This window comes from Salvelinus sp. IW2-2015, linkage group LG30, assembly GCF_002910315.2.
Source record: "Salvelinus sp. IW2-2015 linkage group LG30, ASM291031v2, whole genome shotgun sequence".
NCBI lineage: Eukaryota > Metazoa > Chordata > Actinopteri > Salmoniformes > Salmonidae > Salvelinus > Salvelinus sp. IW2-2015.
The window spans coordinates 1,297,317-1,316,437 of NC_036869.1; the positions used below are offsets into that span (position 1 = coordinate 1,297,317).

General features: G+C 43.8%; 1 protein-coding gene across 1 annotated transcript in view; it reads left to right on the forward strand.

Moving 5' to 3' along the window:
* Window positions 1-19,121, forward strand: part of LOC111954766 (voltage-gated delayed rectifier potassium channel KCNH8-like) — a 127,898-nt gene that overhangs the window by 98,960 nt on the left and 9,817 nt on the right. Inside the window, 4 exon segments of the mRNA XM_070435994.1 lie at window positions 5,758-5,972; window positions 9,931-9,969; window positions 11,670-11,965; window positions 12,250-12,365. Coding sequence (XP_070292095.1) covers window positions 5,758-5,972; window positions 9,931-9,969; window positions 11,670-11,965; window positions 12,250-12,365 — 666 coding nt within the window.

Here is a 19,121-nt window from a genome sequence, read left to right on the forward strand (position 1 = left end):
GGTGTCACGCCCTGACCGTAGAGAGCTTTTTATGTCTCTATTTTGGTTTGGTCAGGGTGTGATTTGGGTGGGCATTCTATGTTAATTTTCTATGTTTTGTATTTCTCTGTGTTTGGCCGGGTGTGGTTCTCAATCAGAGGCAGCTGTCTATCGTTGTCTCTGATTGAGAACCATACTTAGGTAGCTTTTTGACACATGGTTTTTGTGGGTTGTTTTCTGTTTTGTGTTTCTGCACCTGACAGGACTGTTTCGGTTTCGTTCATTCACTTTGTTATTTTGTTATTTAGTGTTCAGTTGAAATAAAAAGCAGGAACACTTACCACGCTGCGCTTTGGTCCGATTCCTGTTCTTCAGACGACGAAAACCGTTACACAAAGGTATGGTAGGATGTGAATACAGTGGAGGTAAACCTAGGCATTGTGAGTGATGATGAGAGAGATATTGTATCTAGAAACATCATTTAAACCAGGTGACATCACTGCATGTGTGGGAGGTGGAACTAAAGGGTTAGCTAAGGCATATTGAGCAGGGCAGAGGCTCTACAGTGAAATAAGACAATAATCACTAACCAGAACAGCAATGGACAAGGCATATTGACATTAGGGATAGGTATGCGTAGCCGAGTGATCATAGGAGTCCAGTGAGTAGTTAGGCTGGCTGGAGACACGGCGATTCAGACAGCTAGCGGGCCAGGGCTAGCAAGCTAGCAGAAGGGCCTTAGAGGGACGTCGCGATGGAAGAAGTCTGTTATAGCCTCCTCGTGCTGTTACGTCGGTAGTCCAGTCGGGATGGATTAGTAGGGTTCCGTGTAGTAAAGGTGTCCAGTCCAATTGGCAAAATAGTTATAGTGGCCCAAGAAATTGGCCGATGGATCTCTTCAGCTAACAGTCTAATATGCTCTAGACAGCATAGCAGGCTAGCAGATGGSCATTCAGGGGACGTCGCGACGGAGGGCCTGTTGAAAAAAAAAAACCTCGGGCAGATTACGTTGGTAGTCCAGTCGTGATGGGTAAGCAGGGCTCCGTGTAGTAAACGGGGACCAGGCCAATTGGCAAAATAGGTATAGTGGCCCAAGAAATTGGCCGATGGACCTATTCAGCTAACAGTTCGATATGCTCTAGACAGCTAGCGGGCCGCGGCTAGCAGGCTAGCAGATGAGGGAACGTTGCGATGTAGTAGCCAGTTGAAGGACCCCCTCGGGCAGTAMCTAGTTAGCTGGCTAGCTTCTGTTGGGGTTCCAGTTCAGAAGTAAAGAAAAATACTATAGAAAAAGCAGATCCGCACCACATTGGGTGAGGCGGGTTGCAGGAGAGTATTTTGAAGTTGAGGTTTAGAAAAATATAAAAAACATATGCGAAGAAAAAATATATAAAAATATATATACATGGGACACGACAAGACGGCGACAAAGACATCTGACTGCATTAGTAATTTTGCTTTTGCTTTAAATTTGTAAACTCCCTTTTGAGAAAATGGCCTTTGGATGTTTTGGTACTACTATTGGAGAGCCCTTCTTTATCTACACCCATTCAGCATCGTTCACACCCTCTTAAGCTTTAYCCCCACCCATCTCTTTAAGGGTTAATCCGAATGTACTAACAACAGCAGTCAAGCACCTAAGCTAACTTGCTAGCTACTTCCAGACATCTAAGTGAGAGAGAACAGCTCACTGAACATTTACTCGCCCTAACAGAGTTGGTTAGGCAGTTATGTTATCCAGACCATTGGTGACTGCAACTGTGCTGTCAGATTGTCCATTAGTAAATTCAGAGCGTTTCAAGTTCAGAGCGCCCACTGGACGCTCTGGCCAATGAGTAGGGTTGATCCGAACGTTCTGACCTCACAACGGCAATCAAGCACCCAAGCTAACTGGCTAACATTGGCTAGCTTGCTAGCTACTTCCAGAAACATAATGAGAGAACACCCCACTCTGACCATTTTACTTACCCTAGCAGCTGWGCTGCTGGCAAAAATAATTTATTACGCTTTTTTGACGACGTTTACTGACACCGGCCATATTCAAATTCATCAGTTATTCTGCGCTCTCTGGCACACTCAGATGAGAGTGCTCTGAAATCGAAGTAGATTGCCAGACTGAATTATGAATGCACCTGAAATGGTTACTTGCATAGTGAAGTCTTTTGTTAAGACCTGTAGCTAGCTAGCTAGGTAAACAATGAAGCATAATCCCAACTCATGACGTTACTACCCTGCATGAATCTGCAGGTAATTAACCAACCAGGTTCAATGTTAGCTAGCTAACATTAGGCTATAGCTAGCTAAGCAAATGGCTCTTTCTGTCAAAATTAGAAACGTGTAATATCTGAATGTAGCTAGCTAGACTATCTTACCCGTATACACCATTCATGGTTGGATGCGTCTCCTGTCGGATGCCATGGTTGCCCTCAGTTTGAAGATGTAATTTGTAGACAGGTGTTTTCTCCATCTCTTTAGCTATCATACTCAAATTCAACTGATTTCAAAAACCAGTAATTGGAGAACAAAACTTATGCAGTTGTAATACAGAATAGATTTTTGAAGAGCAGCATTAGACAGGATTACCTAGACATACTAACCAGCTCAAATAGACAGAAGCGTGCTATATGGCAGAGCAATCCAAACTCATCCCTCGGCATGTCCAGCCCACTCATTATCTCAGCCAATCATGGCTAGCGGGAAGGTTGCTGCCTTTTTTTCCTTTGGCTAAACAAACTTGGCTCGTAATTTAACATTTTTATTCATATTTGCAGATTGCATACAAGTTTGTTATTAAGGCACATGAAAGTTTACATGTTAGAGAAGGCATTTCTGCCAAAAAAGCATTTTAATAACAGCTCTCCTATGAAGTGGTAACCCGAGACATACGCCTAGTTTCCTGAAACCGGTCACAAATGTGGAAAAGTTTCCTGAAACCGGTCACAAATGTGAAAAAAGGGAAGGGATCTGAATACTTTCCGAATACACTTTATCTATTGAACTAACCAACTATGGAACTAACCTACTATCAAACTAACCAACTATCGAACTAACTACCAAACTAACCAACTATCGAACTAACCAACTGTCGAATTAACTATCAAACTATCGAACTAACCAACTAACTATCGAACTAACCAACTAACTATCGAACTAACCAACTATCGAACTAACTAATCAACTGTCGAACTAACCAACCAACTGTCAAACTAACCAACTGTCGAACTAACCAACCAACTATCTATCGAACTAACCAACTATCAAACTAACCAACTATCCATGTAACCAACTATCAAACTAACCAACTAACCAACTGTCGAACTAGCCAACTAACCAACTGTTGAACTAACCAACTATTGAACTAACCAACTGTCGAACTAACCAACTGTCGAACTAACCAACTGTCAAACTAACTAACCAACTGTCGAACTAACCAACCAACTGTCCAATACTAACCAACTTAACTGTCGAACTAACCAAACTAACCAACTATCTATCGAACTAACCAACTATCGAACTAACCAACTAACTGTCGAACTAACAAACTATCCAACTATCGAACTAACCAACTATCTATGTAACTAACTATTGAACTAACTAACTATTGAACTAACCAACTGTCAAATAACCAACTGTCGAACTAACCACCCAACTGTCGAACTAACCAACCAACTGTCGAACTAACCAACCAACTATCTATCGAAATAACCAACTATCGAACTAACCAACTAACTGTCGAACTAACCAACTAAACCAACTGTCGAACTAACTAACCAACTATTGAACTAACCAACTCTCGATCTTAACCAACTGTCGTCTAACCAACAATGTCGAACTAACCAACCAACTGTCGAACTAACTCAACTAACTGTCGAACTAATCAGCCAACTGTCGAACTAACCACCACTATCTATCGAAATAACCAACTAACTGTCGAACTAACTAACTATCCAACTGTCGAACTAACCAACTAACTATTGAACTAACTAACCAACTATTGAACTAACCAACTATTGAACTAACCAACTGTGGAACTACCAACCAATTGTGGAACTAACCAACCAACTGTGGAACTAAATCAACTCACTGTCGAACTAACCAACAACTGCTCGTACTAACCAACCAACTATCTATCGAAATAACCAACTATCGAACTAACCAACTAACTGTCGAACTAACCAACTATCCAACTGTCGAACTAAACAACTAACTATTGAACTAACCAACTGTCAAACTAACCTACCAACTGTCGAACTAACCAACCAACTGTCGAACTAACCAACTATCTATCGAACTAACCAACTGTTGAACTAACCAACTATCGAACTAACCAACTTTCGAACTAACCACTAACCAACTATCGAACTAACCAACTATCTATGTAACTAACTCTGTCGAACTGACCAACTATCTGTCGAACTAACCAACTAGCTGTCGAACTAACAAACTAACCAACTATCTATCAAACTAACCAACCAACTACCCAACTGTCGACACACCAACTATCCAACTAATCCAACTAACAACTATCTATCGAACTAACCAACTAACCAACTATCGAACTAACCAACTTTCGAACTAACCAACTAACCAACTATCGAACTAACCAACTATCTATGTAACTTACTATCGAACTAACCAACTATCTATCTAATTATCTATCGAACTAACCAACTATCGAACTAACTAACTATCTATCAGTGGTGGAAAAAGAACTAAATTGTCATACTTGAGTAAATGGAAAGATACCTTAATAGAAAATTACTCAAAAGTAAACGTCACCCAGTAAAATACTACTTGAGTAAAAGTGTAAAAGTGGTTTAAAAGTGGTTTAAAAAAAATACTTAAGTATCAAAAGTAAATGGAATTGCTAAAATGTACTAAAGTATCAAAAGTAACAGTATAAATCATTTCAAACTCCTTATTTTCCTTATATTAAGCAAACTATTTTTTTATTTTTTTATTGACGGATAGCCAGGGGCACACTCCAACACTCAGACATAATCTACAAATGAAGCATTTATGTTTAGTGAGTCTGCCAGATCAGATGCAATAGGGATGACTAGGGATATTCTCTTGATAAGTGTGTGAATTTTTACAATTTTCCTGTCAAAATACATTTAATTTTGGGTGTCAGGGAAAATATATGGAGTAAAAAATACATTTTTTTTTTTCGGAATGTAGTGAAGTAAAAGTAAAAATAGCCAAAAATATAAATAGTAGAGTATAGTACAGATACCCCCCAAAAGTACTTTACACCACTGCTATCTTTCTAACACGTACTTTTGGTCTTGTAGTGTATTTAGTTCAGTTAGCAGACACTCTTATCACACCATAGGGCTATCAGTCTTCTGACACCAATGCAGGGTGAAAGGGGGCCACAAAATAGTAATTGAAGTAAATTTAATACATATTTCAAACACATGTAACAGAAATACTGCCCATCTCTGACAACCCACAACCCCCCCAAAAAAGAGATCCTAATCAAATCTAATCAGACATCCAACACAGTACACACAAGAAAATGAGGGCAGAGTAAACAGAAAGATAGTGTCACTTTATGACATGAAACATATGATATGTTGTATTCTAACTATGATCTATGACTGATCAGATTCTGTTTTGTGTTTTCAACTTATGGCCATGTATTAAGAACATTCCATGACACAGAAGTACAGCCCTAGAAATTACATGGTAGGGGGCTTTGTTTATTCTAGAAATTATATTTCTATGTTTAGAACTCTCTGTCTGAAACCTCCACCACTCCCTCTCCCTCCCCAGGTAAGGGTGACCTGATCGGGGCCAACATGTCTATAGATGACCGGGTGATAAAGACCAATGCAGATGTGAAGGCCCTAACCTACTGTGACCTGCAGTGTATCAACCTGAGTGGTCTGTATGAGGTACTGGACCTCTACCCAGAGTACACCAGCCGCTTTGTCCAAGACATCCAGCTGGACCTCACATACAACCTGAGGGAGGGACACGAGTGCCATGTGAGTGACGTAAAACACCCACACAGTTACACATGGAAGCAGGCACGCACACACACACACACACACTAAGACCATGCTCAACAAGCTGTATAGGGCCATAAGAAAACAAGAAAATGCTCATCCGGAGGCGGCGCTCCTAATGGCCAGTGACTTTACTGCAGGAAAACTGAAATCCGTTTGAACTCATTTCTACCAGCATGTCACCTGTGCAAGTAGAGGGGGAAAAACTCTTCATCACCTTTTACTCCACATACAGAGACACAAAGCTCTTCCTCGCCCTCCCTTTGGCAAATCTGACAATAACTCTTTCCTCCTGATTCCTGCTTACAAGCAAAAACTCAAACAGGAAGTACCAGTGACGCGCTCAATAAGGAAGTGGTCCGATGAAGTGGATGCTAAACTACAGGATTATTTCACTAGCACAGACTGGAATATGTTCCGGGATTCATCCGATGGCATTGAGGAGTACACCACATCAGTCACCAGCATCATTATTAAGTGCATTGACGACATCGTCCCCACAGTGAACGTAAGTACATATCCCAACCAGAAGCCATGGATTACAGGCAACATTCGCACTGAGCTAAAAGCTAGAGCTGCCGCTTTCAAGGAGCGGGACTCTAATCCGGACGCTTATAAGAAATCCCGCTACGCCCTCCGACGAACCATCAAACAGGCAAAATGTCCATACAGGACCAAGATCGAATCCTACTACACTGGCTCTGACGCTTGTCGGATGTGYCAGGGCTTGTAAACTATCACGGATTACAAAGGGAAACCCAGTCGCGAGCTGTCCAGTGATGTGAGCCTACAAGATGGGCTAAATACCCTCTATTGGTCGAGAGCTTCAAGTTCCTCAGTGTCCACATCGCTAAGGAATTATCATGGTCCACACACAGCAACACCGTCGTGAAGAGGGCACAACAATGCCTCTTCCCCCTCAGGAGGCTGAAAAGATTCGGCATGGGCCCTCAGATCCTCAAGACATTCTACAGCTGCACCATTGAGAGCATCTTGACTTGCTGCATCACCGCTTGGTATGGCATCTGCTTGGCATCCAACCGCAAGGCGCTTCAGAGGGTAGTGTGTACGGCCCAGTACATCACAGGTGCCGAGCTCCCCGCCATCCAGGACCTCTATACCAGCCGGTGTCAGAGGAAGGCCCTCAGAATTGGCAAAGTCACCCAAGTCACAGATTGTTCTCTCTGCTACCACATGGCAAGCAGTACTAATGCACTAAGTCTGGAACCAACCGGACCCTAAACAGCTTCTACACCCAAGCCATAAGACTTCTAAATAGTTAGTTAAATTGTTAACGAATAGCAACCCGGACCCATTTTGCACTGACTCTTTTGACTCATCACATACGCTGCTGCTACTGTTTATTATCTATCATGTTGACTAGTCATTTTATCCCTACCTATATGTAAATATCTAACTCAATTTCCTCGTACCCATGCACATCGACTCGGTACTGGTCCACTGTGGATATAGCCAAGTTATCGTTATTCATTGTGTAAATTTATTCCTTGTGCTATTATTTTCTATTATTTCTATTTTTTTCTCTGTGCAATGCGCACAAGCACGCACACACACACACACACACACACACACACACACACACACACAACACACACACACACACACACACACACAACACACACACACCACACACCACACACAAACACACACACACACACACACACACACACACACACACACACACACACACACCACACACACACACACACACACACACACACAACACATCATACTCTCAGTGACAACAGTACTGCCATGACACTAAAACCACATAAGTCATGTATTACTGGTATATTATATTTTATTATATTTAATGCAAAATTAATACCACTTAACAATATTTGTATTCTAGTCCTGTTGTCACTACTATTAAACATTGTTTCATTTCACAGTAAGAATCGAGGTAGTGTGAGCACATAGAGAGAGGCAGAGAGAGTGGAGAGAGGTAGAGTGAGGATATATATAGAGAGAGAGTGAGTGAGGATATATAGAGAGAGAGAGTGAGTGAGGATGTATATATAGAGAGAGAGTGAGTGAAGATATAGAGAGAGCCAGAGAGAGTGAAGAGAGGTAGAGTGAGGATANAGAGAGAGAAGAGAGGTAGAGGGAGGATATATAGAGAGAGAGAGTGAGTGAGGATATATAGAGAGCGAGAGTGAGTGAGGATGTATATATAGAGAGAGAGTGAGTGAAGATATAGAGAGAGAGTGAGTCAGGATATAGAGAGAGAGTGAGTGAGAATATAGAGAGAGCCAGAGAGAGTGAAGAGAGGTAGAGTGAGGATATAGAGAGAGAAGAGAGGTAGAGGGAGGATATATATATAGAGAGTGTGAGTGAGYATATAGAGAGAGCCAGAGAGAGAGAAGATGAAGTGCAGGAATAGCCTGTGCTGCTGCTGTAATTACAGTCAGGTGTGTCTCCTCCTGCTGCCCAAATAACACTGTCCCACTTTCAAACACACACACACACACACACACACATTATTTCCTTCTGTCCTCATGGGGACCTAAAATTCATTTCCATTCAATATCCTACTTTACCTAGACCTAACCCTTACCCTTACCATAACCCTAACCCTAACCCTAACCCTAACCCTAACCCTAACCCTAACCCTAACCCTAATCCAAACCCTAAACCTAAATCCTAACCCTAAACTTAACCACTAACCCCTTACCCTAACCCTAATTGTAAACCTAACCCCTAAGATTAAAATAGCCTTTGTCAAATTCTCCTTGTTTTACTATCCTTGGGTGGACTTTTGGGGATTTTAGGTCCCCACAAGGATAGAAGAACCAACACTCATACATACCCTCAGACACTGCTGCAAGGCAACATGTGAAGCTAAAGTATTAAGAGCGGCAGCCCAAAATAAGGACAGAGACTTGGGGGAAGGTTAGAAGAGGGGTTATCTCAGAAGAGATTTCGTGTAACAACATTATGTCATACACAGTTTTAAGTGGTGTAAAGTACTTAAGTAAAAATACTTTAAAGTACTACTTAAATCGTTTTTGGGGGTATCTGTACTTTACTTTACTATTTACATTTTTTTACAACTTTTACTTTTACTTCACTACATTCCTAAAGAAAATAATGTACTTTTTACTCCATACATTTTTCCTGACACCCAAAAGTACTTTTTACATTTTAAATGCATAGCAGGACAGAAAATGGTCAAATTCACATACTTATCAAAAGAACATCCCTGGTCATCCCTAATGCGTCTGATCTGGCAGACTCACTAAACACAAATGCTTTGTTAGTAAAAACAAAAAAGTATCTTACCTTATTTTCAATGATGGCCTAGGAACAGTGGGTTAACTGCCTTGTTCAGGGGCAGAGCGACCCATTTTTACCTTGTCAGCTCAGGGATTCGATCTTGCAACCTTCCGGCTACTAGTTCAACGCTCTAACCACTAGGCTCCCTGCCGCCCCAAATTATGTTTGAATGTTGAAGTGTGCCACTGGCTATCCATACATTTAAAAAATAAGAAAATTGCGCTGCCTGGTTTGCTAAATATAAGGAATTTTTAATTATTTGTACTTTTTACTTTTGGAACTTAAGTATATTTTAGCAATTACATGTACTTTTGATACTAGTATATTTAAAACCAAATACTTTTAGACTTTTACTCAAGTACTATTTTACTGGGTGACTTTCACTTTTACTTGAGCCATTTTCTATTAAGGTACCTTAGAGTGTTGGGCCAGTAACCGAAAGGTTGCTGGATGGAATCCCTGAGCTGACAAGGTAAAAATCTGTCGTTCTGCCCCTGGGCAACTGTTCCCCGGGCGCCGAAGACGTGGATGTCAATTATGGCAGCCCCCCGCACCTCTCTGATTCAGAGGGGGGTTTCAGTTGAATGCATTCAGTTGTACATGTTGAATTCACTCCCTTTTCTCTTCCATCTTTTTACAGGTCATATCCAGATTGTCCACCAAACCATTGGACACACAGGTACTGGCTCAGCAGACGCTGGGGGCGGCAGGTAGCCTAGTGGTTAGAGCGTTGGGCCAGTAACTGCAGAGTTACTGGTTCGATTACCCGAGCCGACAAGGTGAAAAACCTGTCTGTGCTCTTGAAGAAAGCACAAAACCCCTAGCTTGTTCCAGGGGTGCCCTACTACTATGGCTGACCCTGTAAAACAACACATTTCACTGCTACGTTGGCTGACCCTGTAAAACAACACATTTCACTGCACCTGTTGTGCCACGTTGGCTGACCCTGTAAAACAACACATCTCACTGCACCTATCCAGTGTATGTGACAATTATAACTATGATATTGAAACAATGCCCAATATATCCAATAACAGTTCTCAAACATTCCTATAACAATGTTGGGTCTATCTTATGTAAAACAAAGAAAATAGGATTGAACGGAGACTTTATAGAGTCAGCGGTTCTAGAAATTATCCTGGGGTTTTTGAATGGCCACCCAGAGCCCCTTTAAAAACTGTCCCAAAATGAATTAGTTTTAATGGTGATGGAGAGATGGGAGGAAGGGTTCGGAGGCAGAAAAAGGAGGGGAATGAGGGATGAGGTGATGGAGGGATATTAATTGGTGGGGGAAGTTTGAATTTAAGAGCTGATTTGATTGACGGACTGCCGGGGAAACTTTGGCGACTCGTTCAATTACACAGCAGAGCGGAGCACCATTCATTATTCACAAGAGGAAGTGATGGAATTAGGAGTAGAAATGTGGGAACAGTATTAGATCAGGTTATTAAACAGAGAGGGGTAGGGGGGCTGCAGTGTGTGAAGGAGGGTGTAGGGGGTAGTGTGTGTGTGCGAGTGTATGTGCGTACACAGAGCCAGTAATAATTTAGACATCAGCTGTTTCAATGAGCGTTTTGAATCTCATTCAGTAGTTGGATTCAATAACCTCAACTGTGATTTACTTTTGACTAAGATAGAGAACATAGATCATCAATCAAAAGACATTTCATGCTATTTTCTGCTTATAAATTCCATGTTTTTTTTTACTCCATCAGCATCTCATATTGCATGTGATTAGCAGTCTAGATCTGACTCATTGGGTGTTCAAAGGTTATCAGAATCATTGAGGTCAGGTTCACGCTGTTCATTACAGCCAGGGTTGGGTAGGTTACTTTCTAAATGTAATCCGTTACAGTTACTAGTTACCTGAGCAGGTGCTTGAGTCAGCCTTGGCAGCACAGAACCCTGAGAGAACTTTAGTTGTTATGGAAATAGAACATTCTACTCTGAGGTGGACGTTTGGCTGACACACAGTACAATGGAATCCTGTACTGGTCTCAATGGTGTTGTCTGTTCCAGACAGTCATTTAGTTATAGGGCGGCGCACAATTGGCCCAGCGTCGTTCGGGTTAGGGTAGGGTTGGCRGGGGTAGGCCCTCATTGTAAATAAGAATTTGTTCTTAACTGACTTGCCTAGTTAAATAAAGGTTAAATAAAATAAACAGTTACAGCAACCTTCTGCTCTCTCAATTCCGTAGCACCCAGATTCATCAGTATAACTAGGTGTCCCCAAAATGGAGTTTATTGTGCGACTGCAAACAGAAGTGATGTTGCCTGTCTGTCTGTGAAATTAAATGAAGGCTAAGGGAATGATGTTTAAATTTCCAACAAATGCTCTCTGTCCTACATCCTCTTTCTTTCTCTCCTCGCTCTCTGCAGACAGAGGGGAGAGGCAACGGACGAGTGATCCAGTGCTATCCATCCATCATTGAGAACCAGGAGGAAGAGGAGGAGGAAGATGAGTTGGCATCTGTATCTCCGGAATTGGTGCGGAACAGCGTCCTGTACACCAGAGAGGTGTCTTCTGTGAAGTCTCCACCGGGTAGAGCCGGGATGGCGAGAGAGTTGCACAGCGGCAGAGAAGTAACACACCAGAGCACTAGGAAACTGAGGAAGAAGATCCAGATCCGCCAGAAAGCTCTCACCACGCTAGACCCCTCCAACCTCAGCCCTAGGTAAGAGCTAATACTATTGCGCAATCTACTGACTCGTCAATTATTTTTGTCAGTTGTCTATCAGTCCACATGTCTAATCTGTCACTCTCTCTCCCTTCCCTTCTCCGTCTCTCTCCCTCGTTTCCTCTCTCCCTCTCCCTCCGCTTCTCTCTCTTTCTATTTCACTCTCTCTCTCTCTCTTTCTTCTCTCTTCTCTACCTCTCTCTTTCTCTCTTCTCTACCTCTCTCTCTTTCTCTRTGCTCTACCTCTCCCTCCCTCTCTGTCTCCCTCTCTCATTCTCCAGGGTTGTGGACGGTACAGAGGATACTGAAGGTACAGAGACCTCTCCACTGTTCTCCTTCTCTCCCAGTCGAGCCTGTCCAGTCAGCGGTCCAGGGAATGCACCTGCCACATTTACAGGTTCACACAACCACAACCCCCACCACCCCACCACCACAATCAAAACCACCACAACCACAGCCATCACCATGACCACAAACAGCACCCCAACCACAACCAGCACCACAGCCACAGTTACCTGTCCAACATTGTAATCGGTAACGTAACTTTTGGATTACCCAAACTCAGTAATTGCATTAAGAGGCACAGGTTAATAGCTGGCACAAAGTCATCAAATCAGATTTGAACGCTAACCTTAACCACACTGTTAACCCTAATGCCTAACCCAAACCTAAAATGAAGACCAAAAAGCTAATTTTTTACATTATAGCCAGTTTTGACTTTGCAGCTGTATTGTCCTCCCAATCAAAGGATCAGACAATGAATCTAGTACTGAATGCATTAGCTACACCTAGCTAGCACTGTAGTGCATACAATGCAGTGAGTAGTTGACTCAAAGAGAGAGAAAGACAATAGTTTAACAGTTTTGAACAAATTGAGAGAGAGAGAGATGCTGAATTCTTCTGCAAGAAGATAGAATTTACAGTTGGATAAATGTAAACTATAATTTTTTCGCAAGGACTTATACAGGATACTAAGTTCAACATCAAAACCTTCAAACACAATTCTATACCTAAAACCTTACTTACCTGAATGGATTATCACTACCAAGGACTATCAATAAAAAACACTTCTAACAAACCAGAACCTGCAGAAGAAACACAGCAGAACCTGGAAATACCATCCAACACAACACTGAGTGAGTAATGTTCAGACTGAACCTACTTCTGAAGCCAAAAAGTAAAAGACAATAATCTCTAGGTAATTTTGTTATATAAAGCTTAATAAATAAGGCTACTAAGCTACCAAGCTGCTAGGGAAAGAAACTGACCTGGCTGCAACTTCAATTAACAATGAGGTGTGAAGTGAGAGGTGTGAAAACCATTGAGCCTAACAATGGCAGGAGAGTTTCACAGCCCCCCCCCCACCCAAATGTTGAGGCCTTTTGAAGCCCCCATGGCTTATCCCTGTCCAGAGGTTATTACAATACAGTACCCCATGGATATTTAAAAAAACTACACGGAATAAGTACAAAAAAAAGCTTCTCAAGGACAATCCAGAGACACTATTTGCTGACTGCTACAAAGAGGGGAACGTAAGCAACTTAATTTTCTACACAGACCATCCCCTGGCATGGCACAGTGCTATAAGAGCACACTACCCCATGTCAAGAGAGAGGGTATTGGCCCAGGGTGGAAACTCAGAATACTAGACATTGAGGAAATTGAAATAACCTCTGTCAATGTCTACAAGTCTGGGACAGTAATGGTGCAGGGCATCCTCATGCAGTTCCAGCAGGACTTTTACAGGATCAAAGAGAGAGCACAGCAGATTAAGCTCTCCCTCTGTGACGACTCCCCAATCCTGAGTGAGTCTGATCACACCTCTTCAAACTGTCCTACAGACCAGGATAGTCAACCCCCCAGCACTGAACACACCCAGGTCCCACAACTGCACTGTTCCTCCATCATTGAAAGGGATAAATTCACAGCGCTGGAGAGAGACATAGTGGAGCTGAGAGAGCTAGTCCACACAATCCAGACAGAACAAGCCCACAAAACAGACCAGCACAKCKCCCCCCCCCCCCCCCCATCCAATAAACTACCAGGTGTGAAACACGTAAGCGACTCAGGGGGTATGCTAATTTGGTATAGAGCAGACCTAACCTACCCTTTTAAATGAGTCAAAACAGGAACATTTTACATCTGGCTAGAAATAAATAAGGAAATTATCTCAACAGAGAAAAATATCCTCGTGTGCTACCTATATCCCCCCAATAGAATCCCCATACTTTAACGATGACAGCTTCTCCATCCTAGAGGGGAGATCAACAATTTCCAGGCTCAGGGACATATACTGGTCTGTGGTGACCTAAATGCCAGAACTGGACAAGAACCTGACACCCTCAGCACACAGGGGGACAAACACCTACCTGGAGGTGACAGCATTCCCTCCCCCATATGCCCCCCTTGTCATGTTCTGAGATTTTTGGATATAAATATGCACTTTATCGAACAAAACATACATGTATTGTGTAACATGAAGTCCTATGAGTGTCATCTGATGAAGATCATCAAAGGTTAGTGATTCATTTTATCTCTATTTCTGCTTTATGTGACTCCTCTCTTTGGCTGGAAAAAATGGCTGTGTTTTTCTGTGACTAGGTACTGACCTAACATAATCGTTTGGTGTGCTTTCGTCGTAAAGCCTTTTTGAAATCGGACACTGTGGTGGGATTAACAACAAGTTTATCTTTAAAATGGTGTGAAATACTTGTATGTTTGAGGAATTTTAATTATGAGATTTCTGTTGTTTGAATTTGGCGCCCTGCACTTTCACTGGCTGTTGTCAAATCGATCCCGTTAAAGGGGACCTTAGCCGATCTCAGCCATAAGAGGATAACAAAGCACAAACAGCAAAAACATGTACAAGATCAAATAAAATCTTAGAATCAACTGTTAAAGACTACCAGAACCCAGTGGATTCTCCAATTACATTGAATGAATACAGGACAACATACAAACCCTCCAACCCAAAAAGGCCTGTGGGGTTGATGGTATCCTAAATGAAATTATAATATATACAGACCACAAATTCCAATTGGCTGTACTTAATAAACCCCTTAACATCATCCTCAGCTCTGGCATCTTCCCCAATATTTGTGACCAAGGGCTGATCACCCCAAACCACAAAAGTGGAGATAAATTTGACCCTAATAACTACCGCGGGATATGCGTCAACTCATTGATCATAGCTTTGCTGTTGAGAATGGCCTCAGAAGGCAGAACTGGCTCTCAAGAGAAGACAGGCTATGTGCACACTGCACACAAAATTATGTGGAAACTGAGGTGCACTTCCTAACCTGCCAAATGTATGGCAATATTAGAGACACATATTTCCCTCAGATTACACAGACCTACAAAGAATTTGAAAACGAATCCAATTTTGATAAAGTCCCATATCTATTGGAGGGAGTAGCAGCGGTGCTATGCAAGCTAGAGAGGACATCACGCTTCACATTCTTGGACCCAGGGTGGTAGGAGACGGTGAAATTGAACCGAGTGAACAACAGAGCCTAATGAGCCTGCTTTGAGTTGAGGCGCTTGATGGTGAGGAGATACTCCAGATGTGGTCGGTCCACACTAGGAATAGATGTTCCACCCCTTCTAGCCAGTGTCTCCATTCCTCCGGCACCATCTTGATCGCAAGAAGTTCCCAGTTACCAACGTCCTAGTTCCTCTCTGCGGGATTAAGACGATGGGAAAGGAAAGTGCAGGGATATATATTTTGGTCCTGGGCAGAACGCTGGGACGGCCCCCACTCCAATGTCTGAGGTGTCGACCTCCACCACGAACTGACGGGATGGGCCCGGGTTAAGATGGAGGCTGTAGTGATGGGCCCGGTCAGCAGCTGGGGACCAGGTAAACGGAACTTTGGGTGAGTTGAGTGCCGAGATGGGGGAAGCCAGGGTGCTGTAGCCCCGGATGAAGTGGGGGTAGAAATGAGCAAATCTCAGGAAACGTTGCAGCTGCTCTGGATGTGGATTGGGGCCACCAACACCACTCTCACCTTGTTCGGATCCATCTGAATGTTCTCGGACAGCGATGATGGATCCCAGAAAGGAGATAGTGGAGCAATGAAATTCACACTTCTCCGCCTTGACAAACAACTGGTTCTCCAGGAGGCACTGGAGGACTTGTCGGACATGGAGAACATGCTCCTGAACTGAACGGGAAAAGACAAGGATGTCATCAAGGTCGACAAACATGAACCGGTTCACGGAGCATGTCACGGAGCACATGTCACGGAGCACATCATTGACCAGAGCCTGGAACACTGGGGGAGCGTTGGTCAGTCCGAATGGCATAACCAGATACTCGTAGTGCCCGCTAGCTGTGTTAAAGGCTAACTTCCATTCGTTTCCTTCCCGTATCGGAACCAGATGGTAGGTGTTCCGAAGGTCCAACTTCAGGAATAGAGTCGCCCCCGGAGAGGCTTGAAAGAAAGAACAAAGAAGAACTCTGCGCCCGCAGGGGAGGAAGAAGGACAAATTAATTTTCCATGGTTTTGGTCTGGACCAGACATGGTATAAAGCCTCCCGGGAGGTGATGTAGTGCTATGGAGGAGGTCAATGGCGAAGTCATAGGGTCGATGCGGAGGAAGAGATGTGGCCCCGGCCTTGTTGAAAACCTCCTGATGCTCTGCGGGAACGGCAGAGAGATCCGAGGCTTTACCCAAGTCCACAGGAGGACGTCTAGGGCATGGGCTGTGCCGCCTTGAGGCAATGTACATGGCAGAACAGGCTCCAACCCAGGATAGAAGCCGTAGCCCTCTGGAGCCACAACAATCCCAAAACCATGGGTGCATAAGGAGATTCAATGAGCAGGAACCGCATGGACTCACTGTGATTCTCTGACACTCACAGGCTGATAGGAATCATACTGTGAGTGACCCTGCCAATAGAGCATCCATCCAATGCTRTGGCGTCCATGGGAACAGAGAGGAGTTGTGTGGAGATACCCAGCTCCGACACCAGGGTAGTGTCCATTAAGCTCTCGTCGGCCCCAGAGTCCATGAGCACCCGGAGAGATTTAGACCGTTCACCCCACAACAGGATAGCATGGAGAGGAGTACGAGTAATGGGAGCTGGGAGACTCCCTCTATGGCCCACCAGTGTACTCGTACCTACAGATGAGCTGGGGGTTTTTATTGGACAGGTGGCTATGTAATGTCCTGAAGTTCCACAATGCAGACAGCTTTTAGAGCTTAGTCTGCGTAAATGTTCCTCAGGGGACAATCTAGCCCTGCCCAGTTGCATGGTCGCCGGACGAGGCAAGTCAACAGTCCTCAATGATTTCTGAGGGAACTCGGGTGACATTGGATTCTCTCGGGAATGCAGGTGTCGGGGATTTCCGGGGTTRTTCGGAGGAGGAGGAAAACCATGGACAGATGCGTGTGCCCGGGGTCAGACCTCCTCTCCCTACTGTGTTTCCGTAGTCAACCATCGATCCTTATGGTCAACGCTATGAGAGAGTCAGGGTCCAAGGGCAGCTCCCATGCTGCGAGCTCGTCCTTAATTTCCTCCGATAATCCATGAAGGAGCGTGTTGAACAGGGATTCCGGGTTCCAGTTCCTCTAGGCGGCGAAAATGCGAAAGTCTACCGTGTAGTCTGCCACACTAGGGGAGGCTTGACGTGGTTGAAGTAGCTTCCGAGCCGCCACTTTTCTAGACAATGGAGAGTCAAACACCCTCCTTAATTCTACCGCGAAATCCTCCAGCCTAAGGCAAACTGTGAATTGTTGCTCCCACACCGCCTTAGCCCAGGCGAGTGCCCTCCCGGATTTCAGCATTATAAGATAAGCTATCTTTGAACGGTCCAATGGAAATGAAGAGGGCTGCAGCTCAAAAATGAGGGAGCACTGGGAGAGAAATGCCCGGCAGGTTCCAGGATCCCCAGCGTAGCTTTCCTGAGGATGTAAGCGGGGTTCTCTGGAAGCCGGGGTAGGATGGGGAAAGTCTGGGAGGTTTCCGTTGTGGCTTGCTGCCTAATAGATAGTCCGGGGAATTGTTCCAACAATGCACTGATGGCATGGTCATGGTGTTCCGGCATGGTCATGGTGTTCCGGCATGGTCATGGTGTTCCGGCATGGTCATGGTGTTCCGGCATGGTCATGGTGTTCCGGCATGGTCATGGTGTTCCGGCATGGTCATGGTGTTCCGGCATGGTCATGGTGTTCCGGCATGGTGGGGAATCCTTCCATAAGGTTATGTAGTAACTCCTCATGTCTTCCAATGGTGGATCCTTGTGAGGAGACAGTGTTGCAGAGCTGGCCCGAGTCTGCTGGGTCAGTCATGGCCAGTTTGTACTATCAGGACTTAGGATAAGACACAGATGCAGACACAGGAGGCGGATAGTACGATTCTCAGAATATTTATTATAACAAATAGCAGGCAAAGGGCAGGTCAAGGGTAGGCAGAGGTTCGTAATCCAAAGCAGAGTCAATCAGGGACAGAGCGGCAGGCGGGCTCATGGTCAGGACAGGCAGAAAGGTCAAAACCCGGGAAGACTAGAAAACAAAACTTCAGAACAGGAGACACGGGAAAAACGCTGGTAAGACCGGACATAACAAGACGAACTGACAACAGATTATTACTCCGATTCTGTTGCAAAACATTTCTTAAATGGAAGCAAATGGGACTTAACAGGGAGGGACCTACCTGAATTTTTCCAATAGAAACTCTTGTTTTGCTCTGTTTTCCTCTTTTTGGTTATTAAACAGTAAATGGTTTCTGTAACGCATACATCCCTGGCAGCTTAAACTTCTTAAATTCAACCATTAATGMGTTAAAATACACAGCATATACATTTGTGAACAGCCATCCTGAACAACCACAATCCGTAAGGCACAAATAAATGAGAGAGCAGCAATGTGATTCACATCAATGTGGTATGTAGCCTAGATATCAATAATAAGTGATATCAGTATCGCCCGTAGGTTATGTACCATTTTTGTAATCCGTTACTCCCTAACCATGACTACAACAATCACCACAATTCCCACCACAACCATCACCGCCACAACCATCACCACAACCATCACAACCATCACCACAATCACCACCATTATCACAACCATCACCACAACCATCACAACCATCACCACAATCACCACCATTATCACAACCATCACCACAACCACAATCACAACCATCAC